This window comes from Mus pahari, chromosome 16 (assembly GCF_900095145.1).
Source record: "Mus pahari chromosome 16, PAHARI_EIJ_v1.1, whole genome shotgun sequence".
Taxonomy (NCBI): domain Eukaryota; kingdom Metazoa; phylum Chordata; class Mammalia; order Rodentia; family Muridae; genus Mus; species Mus pahari.
In genome coordinates, this window is record NC_034605.1 from 62438566 (window position 1) to 62461544 (window position 22979).

Genomic DNA, 22979 nt, shown 5'->3' on the forward strand with positions numbered 1-22979 from the left:
GGAGGGATGGAGTGGTGGGTACCACAGTGTCAGGTGGGGGATGGAGTGGTGAGTACCACAGTGTCAGGTGGGGGATGGAGTGGTGGGTACCACAGTGTCAGGTGGGGGATGGAGTAGTGGGTACCAGTGGTCAGATGGAGGGATGGAGTGGTGGGTACCACAGTGTCAGGTGGGGCATAGAGTGGTGGGTACCATAGTATCAGGTGGGGGATGGAGTGGTGGGTACCATAGTGTCAGGTGGAGGGATGCACACATGATGGTGTGTATGTGTTACCACAAACAGGCAGCAAAGCAAGACAGCACCATCTTCAATGTGTGCTCAGGTTTCTGGAAACAGCAGCAAAAAATTGGCATTTTCCGTGGCTTTAGCAGGTAATTACTCAAACCCTCTTCCCCAATAAGAAAAGGAACAATTAGGATCATAAAGATGCGTGTTTTTAATTGACAACTCAATCTCTTCATACAATATTGCACAAATTAAGGATGTATCAACAATTCTATTTATGATACAAACTCATCAACATTCATATAAAACTACGAGTTGTTACATTTTGGTGGTAGGTACTTTAGTAAATAGCACAAATATTAAACTCAGCCTTCCACAAAAGAATTCACAGGTTACTTAAGATGTCCAACCCAAGTCAATCAAGACCACTTAAAGAAAAACTTGGGATCCAGGTGTGGTAGCACAAGCCTCAGAAGGTTGAAGCAGGAGGATTGTGCGTTCAAGGCTGGCCTGTAGTATACAGCAAAACCATGGCTCAAAAAACAAGTGATAAAAACATTAAAAAAAATTAGCAATTTCATTTAGGAACCAGAAAGCATATGCATACTGGCAACTGTCAGAATGGCATGTTCCGCTTGCTCCACAGGTCAGGTGTTGAGAGGAATCCCTCTGCCGCAAATCTTTGTAACTATTGTTTCAAGAGAGGGTTTACACAAGATTCTATTCAAAAGAAAACTAACGAAGTCTCTATAAATTAAGAAACTCTGGTGAGAGCGTTGGCCAGGCGGGAAGCCATCACCACTCTCTTCACCGAATGTCTCAGACAGCACTGCTGTGACCTCGAGGCAGGGAGAGCTGGGCAGGAACTCTTGAGTGAGCGAGCTGGCTGCTTAGCACAAGCGCTTCTACCTGAAAGGTCTAAAGCAAACCATCATGAAGCACGCCCGAGAGGAGGCCTAAACCAGGCCTGGTGGTTCCCAAGTTCAGATACTGGAACCCAGAACTCAGGAACTGTTGAAGGGTTGGCAACGAGGCATGTGATCATCACATTTTTGGTAAAAATGTAATGGGCCATGCCAAAGGTGAGGGAAAGGAGGTCCCACTACACCGTTACCCACAGTTGTCCCGCCTGAGATCCAGGGTTGGCAAAGATCGAGAAAGGGACAGGAGACACACTCAAGCCGTGCTGTGGTGGAGGCGCATGCCCGTTATCCCAGTCCTCAATTCCCAGCAAAGCAATGGCCACGAGGCTGGTTCTAGCACAAAGCAGGCTAAGCACAGGGCAGGGGAGGAGGCTACGGCACAAGGGCAGGGGAGGAGTTCCCTGTACAGAACAGAACGATTCAAGGAAATCCACGGCTTCTCAGTTTGTGTCTTAGTACAGACACCGTGTTTTCTCAGCTTGTGTCTCAGAGAGTACAGAACTCTTCCCACATTGGCTTGATTTTCAAATGCGTCACTTTATTTTCACCCACGAGGCAGCCACACGTCTGAGCACGTGACATCACATGATTTCTTCAGTAAGCGCCAAGGCACACCCAGCTCTCCTGGAGCTCACAGTCCTGAGGTTTCACACGTGAAAGCTCTCACCGCAGCCACAGGTTCCCTTGATGTTGGGGTTATTGAACACAAACTCACTGGACAGTTTGTCTTCCACATAGTCCATCTCTGTCCCTAACAGGGTTAGCTGAGCTTTCTTCTCGATGAACACTCGGACTCCTTGGGGAGAAGGAAACACATGTCACAAGCCCACAGTGTGCAGAGTCTCTAGTGGTCACTGTCAGCCACCCTACAGCTGATGAGTGACCCTGGACTTCCTGCTAGTCCAGTCTGCATCCGACCAATTCTATACACGGCAGTGGAGACCCTTTGATATGTGGGAAGTCTGCATCCGACCAATTCTATACACGGCAGTGGAGACCCTTTGATATGTGGGAAGTCTGCATCCGACCAATTCTATACACGGCAGTGGAGACCCTTTGATATGTGGGAAGTCTGCATCCGACCAATTCTATACACGGCAGTGGAGACCCTTTGATATGTGGGAAGTCCGTGGTACTTCCGCAAATCTGATTTGCTTCTCACTGCAGTTTACTCATTTTTTTTCCATTTACTGTAGGAAAATGTGTAATTCTATGAGCTTTTAAATGATGACATTTATGAGAGATCTGTGCCTGACACCATCAGCTAAAAATACCCACAGTACTGTTGTTTCATGGGCATTTCTAACCAGACCATATAAACCAAGACCAAACACTGAGCCATGGACTGCTGCTGCTCCAGTCTGCTGATGGCCTTACATATGGATGGACACACACCACAAGTGAGGCTTGTTTGAACTGATGGGAACTGATGGGAACACATGGGAATTGAACCCCAGACCTCTGGAAGAGCTGCAAGCATCTCTCCAGTTCCAATTTTTCACAATTTACAAAAGGCCTTTATTGATTAATTTCAGTTAAGTATGATGGAAGTAGAGTTAGGAATAGAATTCCTGCTTGTCTAACACAAAAAGGGTTGCAAGCTACATCAGCATGGCTCAAACGCACAGACCTGACCACAAAGCCTCCGGCTCTCCCTTTCTCCAGGACCGCAGTACTCTTTCCTATGTCTTATACAAGACCTTGTTAGCCCAGGCTGGCCTGACCTTATCTTGAACTCCAAACTTACAATCCCTATTACCAATAGTGGCAACATTAAACGCCACAAACCATGCCTCACTCTTCAGTAGGTTTTGCAAGATGACAGGGGCTGCTGTCAAAGGCAGTGACTGGTAAAGTCATCAGGTGCACAGCCCGGGTGGCACTGCTGCTCCTGCAGAGGGTCAGGCTTGCTTCTCAGCCCCCAGTTCAGGCAGCTCACAACCAGCTGCCATTCCCACTCCAGGGACCAGCCACCTCGGCCTCCCCAGGATCAGGAGTCTGCACTAATACACACACACACACACACACACACACACACACACACACACACACACACACACTTCATAATACATGCAAAACTTTTCAATAGAAATGGCTGGATGGTTCACTTTGTTCTGTGGTTTTAAAATCTGTGTGTGTGGTGAGAGGTTCAGGGGTAAAAGGTGCCTTGAGAGCCCAAGTTGACACTCAGAAGTGACTGCCACGGTGAAGGGAGAGAACCAACTCCCCGAAGCTACCCCCTGACTTCACAAACTAACATGACCTTTTAGAGCTTGTGAGGCTGAGCCTGAAGGCAACTGCTACTCTAGCTCTCAGAAGCTGTGGAAAGAGAATCAAGAGTCAAGCCTGGGCTACACTGTTTCAACAAAACAAAAACAAAACAACAAAACAACAAACTAGGACTACAATCAATCAAAGCCTTTCCCAGCGATGACCGTTAGAGCCGAGAGAAAGCCAACTTCTCCACGGATTCTCTCTGGACCATGAGCCTCCCAGACTAGGCTCAATGAGACCCAAGAAAAAGTGCCCCCTCTCATTTCAGTGGCCACACATAGACAATATGCCAAAGAAAGCCTGCCTGCCAAGACCGGGCACGTATGAGCCCCCCTCACGTGATACCTAACACAGACAGCAAGCAGTCTTTACATCTGTTTTGTATAAGAAAAGTTTTCCTCAGAACAATGTGCCCAGAAAACATTAGGGAAACAAAAAGCTGCACTGCTCACCAGAGCCGAGCACAGGCGTTCACACCTCTATCTCAGCACTGGGAGGGAAAGCAGGAATGAAGGCCATTCTCACACTTGGCCACATAAGGGGTTCAGGGCTAGGCTAGGCTACAAAAGAGCCTATCTCAAGAAGACAAGAAAGCTCACCATCTTGAATAACTTCTTCATCAGAATCTCCTTTTGTCTTTGTGTACTCCAGGCTGTAAGAGAGGCCATTACAGCCCCTGGTTCGAACGCCAACTTTCAGACCCACCTGAAAAGAATTAAAAATACAAACTTAGTGTTAACAGTCCAGGTTAAAGGACTAATGACAATCTTGGCTGCAGTCAAGTATGGTGACTCACACCTTGAACCCTCAGCACTTGCTTGCCCGGCTGAGGGATGAGGACATTGGCAAGCTAGAGGCCAAAGAGCAAGACAGTCTCAAGCAAAGGAACAAGGCTGCACTAGCTCAGAAAAGGGCTGACAGGTCCAGCGCAAGAACCCAAGGAAGATCTCCAGAACGTGCGTGCCCGCGTGCACACACACACACACACACACACACACACACACACCTGCACACATAATACAATAAAATTTAAAAGGAAAAAGCAACCTTTGATATTTATTCCCATTATCCCTTTCCTCTTAAACTCAGTGGTATGTAACGGATTTCTGGTTACACAATGCCCCTGTAAGACCAAGTGTGACAGGAAACAAGTCTGAAAACAACACAGAGCACGCAGGAAGCGGCACACAGCCACTGCTGTCCAGGAGAGTCCTGGCTGCATTTGCATCTGCATGGTTTTTATTACAGCACATTCCATGCTTTCCTCTCTATTTTGCTATTGTATTTTTCATAACTATCAGTTTTAGAGTGTTTGCTTCCTGACTATAACTTGGAGCAGTGTGAGCACAGTGCACACTAGTTGCTTGTCTTATAGTTCAGGCTGCTCTGAAATGCAGGACCCACTGGCTCACACTTCAAAGCGCTGGACCCATGGCTGTATGTTACCATTCCTGGCTTTGCCTTTTTTTTTAACCTTTTTTTCTTGTTTTGTTTTGAATAGAGGTCTGAAAAATCGTATCACCTTGCTATGCAGCCAGCTTGGCCCGGCCCAGAACTCATGACTTGCTTCTACCTCTCAAAGGCTCGCGCCCACCACAGCTGGCTTTATTTTTAGACCAAGCTAGCCTTGAACTCAGAGACCCAACTGCCTCTACCTCCCAAAAGCTGGAGTTAAAGGTATGCACTGCCACACCCACCTTTTCTTTTGATGGCAGAGATTTTGTCTTTAAAACCCAGGCTTCCTTTAAGAGGGTCTGCTCCACTTTTTCTGTGAAGTGTTCTCTTGCGGCTTCTGTGGTTAGTGAGCATGGGGGCTCCTGTTACCTGGCAGTTCGGTAAAACATTCCAAAATACCAGGAAGCCAAAGACCTCAGTAGCTGTGTGTGTGGTGTGTGTGTGAATGTGTGTATGTGTGTGTGAGTGTGTATATGTATGCATGGTGTGTGTATGTGTGCATGGTGTGTGTGCGTGTGGTGTGTGTGTGTGTATGTGTGTGTGAGTACGTGTATGTATGTGTGTGAGTGTGTATGTGAGTGTGTATGTGGTGTGTGTGTATGTGTGCATGGTGTGTGTGTGTGTGTAGTGGGAATGGGACTGGTTTGCTTTGCTCCTCATGGCTTACTTGGCCTCTTTGGTTTTCTCTTTTCTTTCTTTCTTTTAAAAGGAATTATCTATTTTATTTATATGATTATACCATAGCTGTCTTCAGACACACACCAGAAGACAGAAGAGGGCATCAGATCCCTTTACAGATGGTTGTGAGCCAAGTGGTTGCTGGGAACTGAACTCAGGACCTCTGGAAGAGCAGTCAGTGTTCCTAATTGCTGAGCCATCTCTCCAGCCCCTAGCCTGCTTTTATAGTACCTAGGACCACAACCTGGGACTGACACCACCCACAGCAGCCCCTCCCCCAGCCCCATTGATCACAGGCTTCCCTACAGCTCAGTGTTTCTGAGCAGTTTCTCAGCTGAGGCTCCCTCCTCACAGATGACTCCAGCTTGTGTCAAGTTGACATAAACTAGCCAGCACAACACATTGATGTGATTTTCTAACAATATCTACCTATGCTCTCAGTATTGGTGCCTGCCTCTTCTTTTAGGCAAATAGTCAGTCACTACTTCCCTAAGTCCTGCCCACCAGGGCACTCCTAGAGTGCCCTGTGAGACTGAGAGGTGTGCCTGTATCCCGAGCTCCATCACAGAGGGGAGCTCTGCCTTGCATAGCTTAGAATGAGGACTTCCTTATTCCAAGTGGGAATCAGCTGTCTGGATGAATTTCTGGAACATAAGTACTAAGTTTTTTGTTTTTTGTTTTTTTTTATTTCTATCTCTGTACACAGAAGTCCTTAAGAAAGCAGAAGTCCAAACACGAGGCAGGGGCATTAGCGTTCTGACAGGGTGAGGGGTGTGGTACAGAAGGGTGCTGGCCTTGTGTGTCTGAAGTTCTATGCTCACTCCCAGAAACACACAAAGCAAAAGCAAACCGAGTTCCTCAGCATTTGAAGACACAGTTCTAAGCTTGGCAGTTCACACCTGCAGCCCCAACACTGAGGAAGAAGAGAGCTAGGCAGATCGCCCTGAGTTCAGAGGCAGCCTCATTTACATAGAATTACAATCCAGACAGGGTTAGGTAATGGGGGTTTTGGAAAAGGAGTTGTTAATGCTATAAATTACACATTTTTACACCATCAAGAACAAATATACCTTTATAAACCTGCACAACTAATTTCATGGAATTTTTTTGGGGGGAGGTCTTGGTCAATTTATGCACTAGAAAGTCCAAACAGAGTGAGCAAGCTGACACATGTGTCAGCATCTACCGACATTCAGATGGAGCTGTGAGCAGTACAGTGCAGCTCTTCAAGAGCACCCAGAAAACAGCCTCAGGCCCAATCAATGACTACCCTAGGCCACAGCTCAGTGACTAACAGACCCAATTCAACTACCCTGCATGTGAGGACAGATCCTCTGTGGGCTCAGTAAGTCCTGCATCCCGGTCCAGAACACTGGGCCTGGCTCACTTCTCCAACAGCCAGTAAATGATGTCTGCGGCAGACACGAAAACCCAGACACCTCTCATACACAAGGTTAGGTGAACAAATCAAGCCTTCTCAGGAATATGTGCAGCCATGAAGGAGGGTGTGATGGTTTGTATACGCTTGACCCAGGGAGTGGCACTACTAGGAGGTATGGCCTTGTTGAAGTATCACTGTGGGCGTGGGCTTTAAGACCCTCACCTAGCTGCCTGGAAGTCAGTCTTCAACTAGCAGCCTTCAGATGAAGATGTAAAACTCTCAATTCCTCCTGCACCATGCCTGCCTGGAAGGTGCCATGTTCCTGCCCTGGTGATAATGGACTGAACCTCTGAATATGTAAGCCAGCCTCAATTAAATGTCCTTTTAAGACTTGCCTTGGTCATGATGTCTGTTCACAGCAGTAAAACCCCAACTAAGACAGAGTGAGACCTTTAGATGATGACCTGGAAGATCTTCAGGCGGAATTATCAGGGTAAAACCAAAGTGTAACCACAGCATGTACTGTCTATGGAAGCAAGAGAAACCCACACAAGAACAAGTGCTATGCAGGCCAGTGGTTCCCTGGGGAGGATTTTGGTTCTTACAACTTAGGGAGAGGGTGCTACTACCATGCAGCAGGCAGAGGCCAGGGACACTCCAGAACATCCGTAGCCAGCCCAAAGCACACGGTGACCAGGAGTGAGACGCAGACAAGCTCAGGCTGATCCGCAGAGCCCAGCTGTCTAGGGTCCTGAGCGGCTGTGTGAGATTCAAGAGTCTGGGTACAGTTCCCTGTAGAGCACCTCACTAGTGAGGCCGGGGTTGATTCCTTGCCAAGGCAAAAATTAACAAAACCAAACACTTCAATCAATGAAAGCTTACATACTTGCAACAAAATAAATACATCTGTCCCAGAACAGAACTTTAGCTCTGCTAACTCTCAACAGTTACTTACGTGCTCAGGCTTGTCTTTAAGAAGTTGTTTTATCTTGTTCACAGCAGAGGGGGTCTGAAAAAAAGAAACAGTTATCAAACTCATCTTCTGGTGAGGCCTTCCACTGCCTTCCACTACAAAAGTCGGTAATAAGCCATGTCCTGCCAGAGGACCTGTGGATTTAGTCCAGCAAAGGAAGCCACAACAAAAACACACTCTTCCTGTGCTATCTAACCCCACAGAACCCCACTTTCCTGAGAAGATTATATTTTGTGCATTTACTGCACCCTCTGTACACCACCAGAGAGATGCCCATGAACAGCCAACCAATGGAAAAGCCAACCTTTAAAGCCAACTGTTAAAGTTCCAACAACCTTCTGGATTTTCCCTGTGGGCTCAGTCCCCTTCAGTCCATCTGAATGCGTGGCTAGAGGGTTGCTTCTGGGCTCAGACTTCCAGTGTGGGTCAACACAAACCTGGGTATCCGGGTGGATGGCCACTGTACTCAGTGACAAGCTTATGCTGTCTGTGTTTCTTAGAATGCAGTTCACCCTAGCCTAGTGGTTTTCAGCATGAGAAAAGTGTCTGGATGCACAGATCAGTACCACCAGTCCCTCTTGTAGAGGGTGCTGGGACCTAGTCTGATCTGAAACATTCCTGGGTACACTCATGAGCATTTTTCCTAATGTCTAGCTTCCTACTGGGATAACGGGCAATCTTTTCCCTAAGATTCTTGTCAAGACTAAATACTGAAATGCAGGGGAGGCAGCCCAGACAGGGAAACCTTCTGGAATCCATGAGAAGAGCACGCTCAGTACAGCCTGGCAGTGACTGTAGGGAAGGTGAGAGGAATGGCGTGGAGGGGGCGGTGTCCTTGCACCTTTGTGTCCATTAGCTACTCCAGATAGTGGGATTCTGTGCTCAAGCTTAGTAAGCATCAGGCCAGTGCTGAGGGGACAGACAACAGGCACAGCCCTAGCCCCGCTTCTCTCTCTCAGCTGAAGCTTGGACAGACGATGGTGTACAAATACAATGTCAGAACCAAATCAAGAGCCAGGGAATCAACACTGAAAACATGAACCAGAACTCTGTGTGCCACAGGCTGGGAAGGCAGCTCAGTCGGTAAGGTGTGTGTGGCTTTGCAGTCCTGATGACCTGAGTTCAAGCTCTATAAAACAAACCAATAAGCTGGCCTGCTTGGGAAGTTCTATACCGGCAAGAGGTCCAGCCCTCAAAAGGAAAGGGGAGCGCCTGAAGAATGACTGACACTGGAGATATCCTCCAGCCTCTACACCAGGCACTGCATGAAGGGCAGAAGAAGGGTAACCTCCAGTGCTGCACAGAGAAACCCTGTCTCACCATCCCATTCCCCTCCCCCTCCCCGTGATAGGCCCAGGGAATGGCACTATAGAAAGTGTGGCCCAGATTAAAGATGTGTACCACCACGCCTGGATCCGGGACTCAGTTTGTCCCAGGCTGATCTTGAACTCAGAGATCTCCTTGCCTGGGACTAAGCTTTTCATGGCCACTATGTCTCAAGATCTTCATACCAAGATCCAGGTCAGAAACTTGTGTCTTCCAGCCTCAAGATCTGGATCACAGGTGAGCCCTCCAGCTCTGGTTTGTAGTTCATTCCAGATATAGTCATGTTGACAACCAGGAATAGCCATTACCCCCCCCCCCAAAAAAAAAAAAACCACCTCTAATAACAGCACATCTAAGAGCCAGCCTTGTCAAGCAGAAGAAAGGCTGAAGTGGAGAGGGGGTGGAACGTCAGTGTGGGGCGGCAGTGACCAGCACTCAGCACACATGTGCATGTCAGAAATAAATAAAACAAACAGCAGAAGAAAACTAATACACATGCCTAGCTCGAGACTCATCTAAGTAAGGTGTGATGAGACCCTGAACTTTTCTCCAGCTAGTTGGCAGCTTTTAGTGATCACAAATCAAACTAATTGTGGCTCTCTCCCTCTCTCGCTCTCTCTCTCTTCCTCCCTCCCTCCCTCCCTCCCCCCTCCTCCCCCCCTTCTCTACAGGGTTTCTCTGTATATCCCTGGCTGTCCTGGAACTCACTTTGTAGACCAGGCTGGCCTCGAACTCAGAAATCCACCTGCCTCTGCCTCCCAAGTGCTGGGATCAAAGGCTTGGGCCACCACTGCATGAAGTGGGTGATTTTTATTACATCTTGCCATATTCTTCTTCTCATAAAAAAAGGCTACATCAATAGAGATAAAGCCAAGTAAAAGTAAACAAGTCAGTTAGATAAACTGACAGGCGGGCTTGTGCTGCTCTGCCCCCTGGGATTAGAGCACGCTGTGAGGTGAAGCTCCACAAACTATAGCGGCAGCATAGAAGGAAGGAGAGACCCTGCCTCTGCTCCTAACTGCACAGCTTAACTGGCGGCCTGCTCTTCTCAGGAAAAGTCAAGGGTGCAGAGGGCCACGCACACCAACCAGGGCACTGCTACCGGTGACATCACATGTCCCCAGAGTAGATCAATGTTCCATTTCACAGTTGAAGTGATTGCTCTATGATATGGCCTCAGAAAAGAAGTAACTTTTTTTTTATAATTTTTCTTTTTTTATATATATTTATTTATTATATGTAATTATACTATAGCTGTCTTCAGACACCCTGGAAGAGGGCATTTTGATTTCATTACAGATGGTTGTGAGCCATCATGTGGTTGCTGGGATTTGAACTCAGGACCTTTGGAAGAGCAGTAGGGGCTCTTAACCGCTGAGCCATCTCTCCAGCCTAAGAAGTAACTTTTAAAGGTAAACTTATTTGGGAAGGAATTAAGTATGCATATTCTAATAGATCTTAAAATTACCCAAACTTAATTTAAAAAGAAGAGTAATTTTAGTGAAAATAAAAGGTTTGTCAAGGAAAACTAGAACATTTTAAAATGTGCTTATTTACTGTCCTTCCAAGTGACTGCCATAAGCACTTCCTTTCCTGTCTCCAGTTGTCCATTTTCGTGAGCACCTTTCCTGGGAGAGTGCTGAGGAAATACATCTATTCTCTGTCCACACAACAGACTCCTGAGCAGTCTTACAAGGGAGGCTGCAGCGGCTTACAGCACAGGCTGCTCCCACCACCATCTGTAACTTCAGAGAATCCAACAGCCTCTTCCAACCCCTGGGGCGTGGGGGCGCTAGACACTCAAACTACACATACATATACACAAGCAAGACACTCAGACATAAAACAAAATAATCAAAACCAAAAAGCTTAGAAGGCAGAGCTTAGGGAACTGGGACTGCTGGAGCTGGACTCTGCCACGGAGCATGGACAGAATGCATGGGTAAGAGGAGAAAATGAAGCCCACTGTCCGGTCTGATGAGGACACAGGGCCTTCTCATGAATTGGGCGTGAGTTTTATCCCATAAGCTTTTCTTAAGTTGCCTACTTTGGTGTTTTTTTCTTTTCTCAAGTCTCAGAAAACATTTAGACAGTGGCTGTCAGTAATTCTGGCTATTGGGAAGCTGAGGCAGGAGGATCATGAATTTGAGGTCAGCCTGCTAGTTTGTCTCAAAACAATTTCAACACAGGGAGCAAAAGTAAGCTATGCAGACCATCTACACTGACATGGACGCTAACATTCACATCTTGTATATAGGAAGAGGCACACAAGGAAAAGTATCATTAAAAGGACCCAAATGTCTGCAAGCTGCTGTCAAGTGACCAAAACCTTACCTTCTCACCTTTGCCCTGTTCCTCCCTGAGGAGCTGGTACTAAGGAGCTCTAGAGGGAGGGAGGGAGGGAGGGAGGGCGGGCTTAAAGTGGCCAAGGGACTGCTCTATTCCTGCCTTGTTTTGGAGACAGACTGTGCATCCCAGGCTGGTCCCAGTACTTGACCCTTCTGCCTCTGTGAGCTGCCATTGTTCAGCTATGGGACTACTCCGATCAGTCAAAAGAACTGCATGGGTCGGATGGGGCTCCGGATGGGACTGCCCTTTCTGTACACGGTATAGAGCTGAACTTGGTACTAGAAAGAAGGTAAGCACCGCCTTGCTTCAGACTCCGGCAGCGGGAAGGTCTTCCCTGAACCCCACTGCAAGTCTGGCAGCTTTCTACTATGTTTGCATTCCCAGATCAGCTCAACCTGAACCTTCCCAAGAAATCTACCAACAAGTAAAGGCTCAGAATTAGATTACTGAAATCCTGTAAAATCTAATAATGCCTTTTAGTCAGCTCCTGTGTAAACTACCATAGGAACATGGCTGCTTAAAGTGAGAACATATTGAAGACATTTCAAATTTTTTTTCAAAGGGCTGGTGTGGTAGTTTGTCAGGTAAAGGAACGTGGGACCCACATGATGGAAGGAGGGGGTGATACCCAGAGTGGTCCTCTGATCACACAATCACTAAGGCACGCACCACCACACACACACAAGAAGTAGATGTTAAATATTAAACATGCAAACCAAACAATTATTCTGAGGCACTTTTTTTTGGTCAGAATGCTGGGAAATGCACTTCAGGAGCGAACGTTTCAGAACTGCTCACAGTCTGGGGCTGGGCCGGTAGGATGGCTGCTGGCCACAGGAGCCCAGTCCTGCCTGCTCCCACCCCAGCACTGGGATCACACGTGTGCACCACCCCCACCCCACCCCCCAACTTAGCTTTTTTTAGTTGTTGTTGTTATCTGGGAACTGGAGAGGAAACTCAGGCCCTGAGCTTCACAGCTCCTTCTCTGCTGGTTTAGCCCCGCCCCCACAGCCCCCCCCCCCCGTGTTTGTTATAGCTCATGCTTTTAATCTTACAACTCCGTGGTTAAGGTGTAATTAAATATTTGCAAGGGCTACTAAATTAATGACCAAAGAGTTAACAACTGTAAAACAAAACAAATCCCTCTTTACAACGAACACACAATGCCCCACCAACAGGCTCTCTCTTCTCGCACCAGACCCTAAAGCAGCTGTTAAACCACTGGACTAGAAACCCGGCTGTACCCTGCAGGTTTTCCTGGTCACGTTTCTAAACCAGAGGCACGTGCTAGTTGCTGTTCCAAAGACCTGGGCCTACTCCAGTGAAGTAGCATGTTCTTATACACTCCCTGGCCCCTCTACCAGGCGGCACTGGGAGGCTAAGCCCTCCAGAGCCCTCTACAGTACAGTGTATACACTACCGTGCATACACAGTGAACTAGGTTCTCAGCGAATACCAACATGCGTGCTAGCTAGGACCCACCACTCGCTCCCAAGCTTACTACCTGTATTGTACAACGATGGAGATAAAGCTGCCTATCAACCAGGAGGCAATTTTCACATTCTTCAGTCACGTCTGACTCTGGTCCCTACAAATTCAATTCTATTAACTCCTAGATATATGGGGTTGGGAAGGAGCCCGTTGTTTTTGGATATGGTGAGCTGGAGCCATTCCAGGCTTGCAGATCTTACCAGTCCACACCACAGTGTAATGGCTATTCCTGGTTGTCAACTTGACTATATCTGTAATGAACTACAAGCCAGAGCTGGAGGCTGGAAGACACAAGTTTCTGATCTGGATCTTGGCATGGAGATCTTGAGGCACAGTGGGCATGAAAAGCTTAGGCCCAGGCAAGGTAGTACGTCTTTAATCCCAGGAGACTAAGGCAAGATCATCTCTGAGTTCAAGGTGGTGCACACCTTTAATCTGGGCCACACCTCCTGCTGCAGACCTACGTAAGGACATTGGAAGAAGAAAGATTCGCTCTTCACCTGCTTGCATTTACTTGCCACACATTGGTTGGAACCTACTTCTACAGAAGACCAGCTGAAAACAACTAGCCTCGTGGACTGAGCAACTACTAGATCCTTGGACTTCACATTCACAGTGGACCATTGTTGGGGAGGTGGACTACAGACTGTTTAAGTCATTATAACAAATTCCCTTACTATATAGAGACTATCCATAAGTTCTAGAAAACCCTAACTAATATACACAGTCCAGTGTGCCAGCCCATCCACTCCGTCCAGGACTGGCATCAGCTCAGATAGCTGGTGCTTGTGTGTTATGTCACACCTTTCCTGGCCATGGCTGACTTCTAGTAAACTACAGATGTTGAAGTATGTCAGACTCCCTGCTGTCAGGCGGATGTACCGGCCAGGCAATACCTAACTCTTATCACTCTTGTTTGCTAGTTATCTCTCTCTCACACTTTAGGCCTTTGGTCACCTCATTGCTTTTGCATTTGCTATGAGCTGGGGTTCAAAATGTTTACCAGACAGTTGAAAAACAAGCACAAACCACGATGCCTGCCAACGGTTGTGCTGGTCCCTGTGTCCTACAAAAATCAGGGAAAGGTGATTCTAAGACCAGGCCTAGCACCGCAGACTCTACAGCTGAGCCAGGCAGCGCGGCAGAGGGTGTGAATTGAGATCTGCTACGGCAATACATAAGGAAACCGAAGATTATGCACCAGGACTGTGCAAATGAGATGTTACTCCTGGTAAGAATGGCCTACGGAGGGTGCGACCCAGGCAACTCAATTATTTCTTGTCATGAAAAACAGCGGGTCTTGATAATGTTTGCTTAAGAGACTGGAACGGGGGGGGGGGCGGGGGGCGGGTCGAAGAAAGGGGCGGGTCGAAAATTTCCAAGTAACACGTAATAGGCCAAATGGTGATTTAAAAAAAACAAACAAACCCAAGCAAGCAAGCAAACAACGATAACAACAACCACCACCTGTCCCGTGCTCGACTTTTCTGGAACCTACTACTTATTACTTGTATGAAGATTCTACTCACTCACTCTCTTTGTATTTTTTGGTTTTTCGAGACAGGGTTTCTCTGTATAGCCCTGGCTGTTCTGGAACTCACTCTGTAGACTAGGCTGGCCTCTGTCTCCCAAATGCTGGGATTAAAGGCTTGCGCCACCACTGCCCGGCTTCTACTCTATTCTCAGTCAAGATGAACATAGTTTGCACAATCCTAGAATCCATGACACGCCTGCGGAGACGAAAACTAACTTGCCACAGAGGGAAAAGCAACACAGAATGCAGTGTGATTATTGGGGCAAACGGAAAGGCCAAACAATGACCTATCCCATAAACAGGTTCTCTCACTTGATCACGACTCCCTTCTATTTTGCTTCAACTAATTACTGGCAAGAGCCCCTCTTAGGACGCTGGGTGGAGCGGATTCCATGGTGGCGTCTGGACCGAATGAATTCCCGGTCTCACGAAGTCCCGATCCTCCAGGGCTGACGCCTCCAGGGAGGTTTTGCGGAGCCGCGGCGTTCCCTGCGTGACCTTTCTCCCGGAGTGCCGTGACCTCGGCGGCAAACTGCCGTCCTCCGCCCCGGCCTCCCGGTGGCAGCGCCCACAGCCCGTCCGCCCCACCGAGCTCCGCGCGCGGCCCGCCGGAAGCCCCCTAGTCCGCGTCCAGGCTTGCTCTGCACCCCGGGCCGCCGCCGCCGCCACCTCCCCGCGGACGCCGAGGTGACTCACCAGCGTGAGCGCCGCCCGCGTGGGCTGCAGTTTTCTCTTGCTCACGGCCCGCACGGTGGCGCGGACCAACGACGCCGACATGTCCACGTCGCGGCGCCCGCAGCCTCGGGCTGGAGCGTGGGGACTCAGCTTCTCTCCATGGACACTGCGGGCGCTTTGACGCCACAAGCTCCTGCGCAGGCGCTGCAGACCCCGCCCCCGTCGCCCGCCCCGATCCACCATTGGACAGTCCGTGTGAGTGACGGGCCGGGCCGATTGGGCCGATCACTGAGGCAAGGGAGGTGACCTGTGACCTTGCGGGTTTCACGGTCACTGCGTTACCGGAAGTGGATTGGGTCCTTCCGTAGGGCGTACACTAACGACAGACGCCCGGAAGTGGGGCCACCGTTCTGTGACCCTGAGGCTGCTCCGACAGTAAAGCAAGCGGGTAGACACCGTACGACAGATTTTCACTTATTGAAATGTCACTGGTGTAGCAGTTTGTGTCAAGAAAAGTGAGCACGTATGTAGCTACCAGCTTCGCCCGGAAGCACGGGCATGGTGGCTCCATCCGAGCCCCAGAGAGCGCACCGGGTCCGTGCACGTTTGGCCAGCCTGTCCTGCTAGCGGGTCCTTTTTGATTAGCTGTGCGCCCGTCACCACGCCTCGGCTTTCTTCGCAGCCGTGATGACGTAAGAAGGGAGCTCCTTTATCTCGGAGCTGCAGCTGGCCCCGTGCGGGAACTGAGTGGGCGTGGGGAGTACTGAGGGGTTTGCTAGCCCTGATCGCCCCCTTATGGTTCCAGGAAGGCCGAGGGAGGGAAATGGCTTCGGCCTCAGGTCTAGACTGAAAGAACAAGTGCTTTCTTTCCCAGTGCGATCTCACTGGTCTCACTAGAAGGGGCAGTTTCCCGTCCGAAGTGGGGACTTTGCCATGCTGGAACATTGACAGGGTAAGACAGACTGTCTACATTCTGCCTCGACCTGCCCAGAAGCTAAGAAAATGTTCTGACCCTTTCTTCATAGCTTTACAAAGATTGGGTACACCATGTTTTCAACTCTATTTTTAATGCCTGAACACTGTGAACCCCACTCAGTCATTTCTCTCTCTCTTGCAAGGATTTTGTCCCACTTGGGAAGATATTCCCCTCTTAAGATAGAAGCCGCCTTTGAAGCAAAGGAAAAATAGATTGAAATTTTTTTTAAGTACACTGAAAACACATCTTTTACCTGGAAGCTTGCCAAAGCAGTTCACAGTGAGCAAGAGACTGTTAAAAGGTGAAGATCGGATTTTCAGAACTCCTCCTGTAAAGACTGGATTCTGAGTTTCCAATGTTTTAGAACAGAACAGGGCATTGGCCCTGCGATCGCTTGCAGACTTGGCCATGGCTGCGAGCGGCCTGTCCTGCTCTCTTATCTGCTGACAAGCGTGCCTCACTCGTCTAATGGTATCAGTATAATAAGCCACCAAAAACTCCAGGCTGCTGGGCAGATTTCTTTTAAGAATCAAAATGTAGGAAACCTTTAAGGCTAGAAGAAAACATGACAATTCAGTTTAATTTTAGGGATAAGTACACTCCCCTCAACAACCGACAAAACATCCAAGTAGAAAATAACTACCAGGGATAAAGGTTGGCCTGGCTGCGTATTTCTTTTCCATTCTAGGGCAGAGAAACAGCACTAAGTGCCTTTCAGTAGGCGTGGCACTGACCGGGCCAGAGCACAGTGCTATCACTTCACAGCCAGAGGCAGGAGGAAGGCAAGCAGGACCGTGAGCTGTCACGTAGCAGGGAGGCCCTGGTTGCACAACTCATGAGTTTGATGGACACCATTTTTATTTTTTTACGATGATTTCCAATTTCTCAACGACTTTTTTTTTTTTTTTTTTTTTTTTTTTGGTTTTTCGAGACAGGGTTTCTCTGTATAGCCCTGGCTGTCCTGGAACTCACTTTGTAGACCAGACTGGCCTCGAACTCAGAAATCCGCCTGCCTCTGCCTCCCAAGTGCTGGGATTAAAGGCTTGCGCTACCACGCCTGGCTCCAACGACTTCATTTTGACATGACTCTTTCATAACTAGACTATCAAGAGTCTAGTTCACACATATATGCCTCTTCTGAGTCCTCCTCATTGTGCCAATGTCCTTAGCAGGCTCTCTCCACCCCCCAGTCTCCTGCTCACACACCCCAGATGAACAGCATGGGCACCCTATTAAGGAGATCTGTACTGTCAGAGCTTTGATTGACTTTTCTAATGACTCATAAGAAAATAATCTGGATAAAGTTACACGTTCAAAGTTCGATTTTATTTCAAAATGATAAATAAACTGGCATAGTTCTGACTCTGTACTATTTCAGAAAGGCTTGTGAAGTTCATTAACAGTTTAGAGAGGGCTCCAGTCAGACCAGAAGGTTGCCAAAGTTGTGATTGGCAGAGACAGCAGCCTCTTTGATCTTCAGAGGTTTGTAAAAGCTCTCCACCCTAATTTCTGAGTATCATAAAAAGTAAAAAGCACTTTTATTCTGTCCTTTTCTCCTTTAATTTTTTTTAAACCAGCAAAAAAGGACTACTTATTTTTATGACGTCATTTTTATGAGCACAACAGTTCTATGTCAATTACTTAGAGAAGGAAGCCCTCAGAGATGTCAGTGGTGCTTCGGTCGTCCACCGAGGCCCACACTGACAGGTGCATTCCATGCTATCATTTCTACAAAGAGCCATGAAGAATGTTTGTAGACCCTATGTACAGCAGTGTAGTCCACATGTCCTTGATGTGCGTCCATACCACGATCCAGTAACAACAGAGAGACCCCCCCTCTTGGAAATCAAAAAGGGGATGTGTAGGGGAAAGAGGGCTAACTCTTCTGGTGAGCAGCACACTATTTTTAGAGTGCTTTGAAAGAACTAAAATCCATGACGCTGTAGTCATTGAATACTGGCCCTCAGTTATATTTTTCTTTTAAGTTGACTTTCTATTAAAATCTTCAAATCTCTGGGGATGGGTGGTATAGTTATAGACTATATTAAAATTTTTCTTTTCCTCATTAACAATTTCATTAAAATTTAAAAAATTACGATGCCCCTCAACTGTTACGTTGAAGCCTGATCTGTGTCACTGTGTCCTGTGCCGTGAACCTAATTTCCCAAGTGGCCAGGACACCTGAGTGGCATTTCCAGTGCTGCAGTTCCTTCCCTCATGATTCCTGCTGGGTCCTCTTCATTGAGGCTCTTCCCTGAGTCATATATTTACTGGAAAGGCTACCTAGGAGGGAAAATAAAATCCAACATAAACGAAAGGCACGGTGTTTGAGCCAAACCACACAACACTTCTCATCAGTCACCGACAGACACGGGTCCCACCACAAAGGGCACTTGTCCTGGGTCGAGCAGTCAGGCTAGGTGCACAGCCATCAGAGGCGCTGGCCAGTGCTTTGGCACCGCTTCCTTAGTGCTGGTAAGGGACAGCCCTGAGGCTGTTCAATGCAGCCACAGGCAGGAAGAAACATTTTGAAAGTTCTTTTCATAGGCTATTCTTTTCATTTGTAGCTCACAGACTGCAAAGAGATCTCTAGCCAGAATTTAGTACCTCATACCATTACCCTTTAGAAGTCTAGTAATACCTTATGGATGTACAAGGAGAAAATAAAATCCTCTGTACTTAATTAGTAGTGAAGCCACCCATAGCTTACAACATGTACTGTGTTCTGGAGTCTGAGCACGCACAAGAGGGAATGAGAGCCCACGTGACTGCTACTGTACAATGAAGTGGAAGGAATGCAAAGGGTTTTTAGTAACTGGTACCATGCCAATACAGGCTTTAAAAGCAGAATCTCACTGTGAGGCCTTGGATGGCAAACAACGACAACCACCACCACCTGTCCTGTGCTCGACTTTTCTGGAACCTACTACTTATTACTTGTATGAAGATTCTACTCTATTCTCATATTCATATTCTCTCTCTCTCTGTCTGTATTTTTTTGGTTTTTCGAGACAGGGTTTCTCTGTATAGCCCTGGCTGTCCTGGAACTCACTCTGTAGACCAGGCTGGCCTCTGCTTCCCAAATGCTGGGATTAAAGGCTTGCGCCACCACTGCCCGGCTTCTACTCTAGTCTCAGTAAGATGAACATAGTTTGCACAATCCTAGAATCCATGACATACCTGCGGAGACAAAAACTAGCTTGCCTAGTTTTCAGCTAGCCTAGAATTGATAGAGATTTGCCTGCTTCTGAGTGTGGGGATTAAATACTATGCCATGACTACCACATCTGACTTGCACCCGTAACTTCTGAGGGGGAGAAGGAAGCTAGTTCCCTTTTCAAACTGTCACTCTTGTCATTTCCAAGTGAAGTACAGAATTAAATGTAAGTAAAAGAGGTCGAAGCACGGCAGTCGTCCACATTTTCACAAGCATGGACACAACTTTCCCAAAGCAGCAGCTTTAGCAATGCCCACCATGCTTTCCTTTTATTTCATTTCAATCAAATGGCCTGGCATTTTAACATTTAGAGACATTCTAAAAGACTGGTAGTTATCTGCCCCATTTATGTATATTTATTTAACTTTATCACTGACTAGAACTTTAAAGCCTAATTATTAAAACAACAACAACAAAAAAAATCACACCACTAATGAACCATTTTCCTGCCATATGGATGTGTTGTATGAAATAGTTTCATGTTTATGCATGCTTATATGTGTTTGGACACTCTGTGTGTGTGTGTGCGTGTGCACACGGAGTCAGGGCTTGGTACTGGATGCCATCTCCTCGAAGTCTCCTCCTTATACATGGAGGCAGGTTACTTAGCTATGCAAGTCTGATCTGGAGCTCCCTCCCTCCACCCACTATGGGATGGATTCCTAGCAGGCTGCCAGGTTCCCTAACACTTACATGGATGCTAGGATCCAAACTCTGGTCCTCTTTATATCCACTGAACCATCCCACCAATTGTCTTTATGATCATTTAAGGAATGCACTGTTAGCCGGGATGGCAAAGGCAAAGAGAGCTGTCCATCAACACGCGCTCATTAAGGAAACTGGAGTGGGTCAGAGACAGTCTGCAAAGGGGCTCAAGGGAAACTATTTCTACCTACAACACAGACATGGATCACATGTTAACATGTGACAGCTGTCACTAACTTACTTTCTGAGCTATTTGATTGGCAAGGACAAATCTTAACAATCTATAATTTTTTCTTGTAGAAAGCAGAATACAGTTTGTAATAAAATTTTCCCATAATAAATTTAAGTTAGTAAGTTTTTAGTTGTAGGATTTTTTTTTATTTTTACTGAGATGAATAACCAATAACTTCTTTATAACTAAGTATATGTTAGTTGGCCATGGCATTTCTAGGTGTATAACATCTACATTTTTTCCACTTTTTTAAATTTTGAAAAATTATAGTAAAACTTAACTTTAAAGATGTGTAACTTCTTAAGCCCAGCAGTGCTGTTCTGTGCGGACTTGAGGACAGTGTAGGAACCAGGAACCTTCTCTGCACTCATGCTCACACAGCTGCTCAAGTGTTTGCATGGGGCTCCTCAGCAGTCAGCTCAGAGTAGAAAGAGCTGAGGTGTGTGCAGGGCAAGGGGCGCCCCCACACATGGAGTGGAAACCAGACACATGCAATAAACTACTCATACTCTGTGTTCCCTCATGTGCCTGACATCAGGAACATCAGTATTTTTCCTGTGTGAAATGTTTTGGGAATATCTGCTTAAGGTCAAAGTTGCTTAAAACAACATTCTTTTAGTCTGATTATACATGTACATCTTAGATCTTCAAACTCCCAGATCTACAGGAAAATGAAGCCATGGACTGGTGCTGTCTGTGGCTCACACCCTTCCATAAAGCTAGGGTCATTTAAAAGTCAGTGTGGTTCTGAGATATAGCCCACCTCTCTTCCCCGTCCACAATCAGCTTAACTGTGGGGCACCATTCCCCTTTCACTGTATCTACTGGGCTTGGAGGGTATCCAACAGTACTTATTGTGAAAGGGTGTGCTCCATGGAGAACAGTTACAACTCTTCCTGAGAGGTACTGGAGCTCCCGTTCCCTTAAACCTCTGCCTGCTTTTCTGTCACGTACAATGTTCTCCTTCAGGTCTAAGTGCAGTTAAGATTTGGAGAGTTCTGTTTCCTTCAAGTCACATGCTTTACTCTGCACAGCAACCATAATTCCCAAGTACTTTAAATTTTGTGTAAACAGATACGACACCATGACTGGGAATGTCACGTAGACAGCAGAGTGTCTGCCCACCATATATGAAGCATTACATGGGGCATCCAGGGCCACATGCGACCCTAGCTTTAAAAAACAAAAAAAACCCTCTCATTATTTCAGTGTTTCCCTTTCCTCATTAAAGAAAACTAAAACAAACAATTGCAAATACTTAAGATCATGCCTCTTGGCGCTGAAAAAAAACTTAAGGAGTCAAACACATTAACAATTCCGCTATTCTTCCCCCCCCCCCCATGAACTGCATTCATAGTAGAAATAATTGACACTCTTAGCCCAAAGCTTCCTCAACTTTCCCAGAGTGGTCAGTGTCCTTGCTTGACAGAAGAGGGAGAAAACCCAGGAGAGACAGCTTATCCTGAGGAGCAGGTGAAGACTTCTTGCTCTACCAAAGTCAGCACTCACAAGTCAGTACCTTCCCTAATACTAGGATGGCATTCCCTGAATCCGCAATGGATGTCTGAATGCACCTGTGTTCTACATGTTATATGCACGTTCTAACACACCCACTCTGACACTGCTGTAGTACAACTCTATAAGCGCTATCATTAGAAATCTCACTTTTCTGCGTTGGGGATGGCTCAGCAGTTAAAACCGGCTTTGGTACTCAGGACCCACACAGTGACCTATAAACGTGTAACTTAATTCTAGGGCATTCAACAACCTCTTCTGACCTCCATAGGCACCACATACACATGAATTACACATAGGCACATACAGGGAAATCATTCATGTACATAAAAAGACCTCCCTTTTAAAATAAATTTTTAATAAATGACACAAGAACTTAAAAGGGACTGACTGCTGTGCTCTCTGGGCTTACCTGCCCATTGTTAGCTCGTGCTCTCTGGGCTTACCTGCTCATTGTTAGCTTCCTTTAAAAGGGGGAAAGAGAGACCAGGACTGGCTGATTAAACAAAGCTACTTAGGCTGTCCCAGGAAGGACTCCATTTACATTGTCTTACAGTTTTGTTCTTTCCTATGATATTGCTGAAAAAGTCACTTTTACCTCAGTTTTTCCCTCTCTTTTTTGAGAGTTAGAAGGCGACTTGAAATACTAGCAAAAGACCTTCTTACCTTGGTATTAGCAACCCTCCACAGGCCTGAGATATGGCAGAAGGGGGCTCATCCCTTCACACCACAGCCCAGGCTAAGCAGGCTCCCTCCCATTCCTTTTCTTGGTGTTCTGAACCTAGTTCCCAAAGCCTAAGTTCTCTGCAAAGGCTTCAGTGAGTTCAGATGCCAAGCCCAGAGCTGAACTCAGTTTCCACACAGAGCTCCAAGCAGCACCTAACCAAGTACTTCCTTCACTTGTACTCTGAGCTCAACTCTGGTGCTTTCTGCTCCTCCTTTGACCATCTTTGTTTTTTTGATTTCCATGGTCCACATGCATCCCTTTATTCCATGTGCTTTTACTTGCTAGAAGATCCTCCTGAGTACAGGGGGTTGAAATGCAATGG

The 22979-nt window shown here is 47.0% G+C and overlaps 2 protein-coding genes across 4 annotated transcripts in view; both read right to left on the reverse strand.

Annotated features, from left to right (window-relative positions):
* Positions 1-419: 419 nt before the first annotated feature.
* Isca1 (iron-sulfur cluster assembly 1) lies at positions 420-15481 on the reverse strand. The gene is made up of 4 exons (XM_021215997.2): positions 15307-15481; positions 7893-7946; positions 4023-4128; positions 420-1945 (listed from the first exon to the last, which is right to left on the reverse strand). The coding sequence occupies exons 1-4, from the start codon at positions 15385-15387 to the stop codon at positions 1797-1799; spliced, it is 390 nt and encodes a 129-aa protein (XP_021071656.1). The 5' UTR covers positions 15388-15481; the 3' UTR covers positions 420-1796.
* A 1858-nt stretch (positions 15482-17339) lies between these two features.
* Tut7 (terminal uridylyl transferase 7) overlaps positions 17340-22979 on the reverse strand; it is a 54248-nt gene continuing 48608 nt past the window's right edge. The window contains exon 29 of one of the 3 annotated variants that reach the window (XM_029547325.1): positions 17340-18544. In XM_029547325.1, coding sequence (XP_029403185.1) covers positions 18477-18544 — 68 coding nt within the window. In that variant the 3' untranslated portion in view covers positions 17340-18476. The remainder of the gene's footprint in view (positions 18545-22979) is intronic. The other 2 variants (XM_029547326.1, XM_021215408.2) reach the window with 2 other exon arrangements.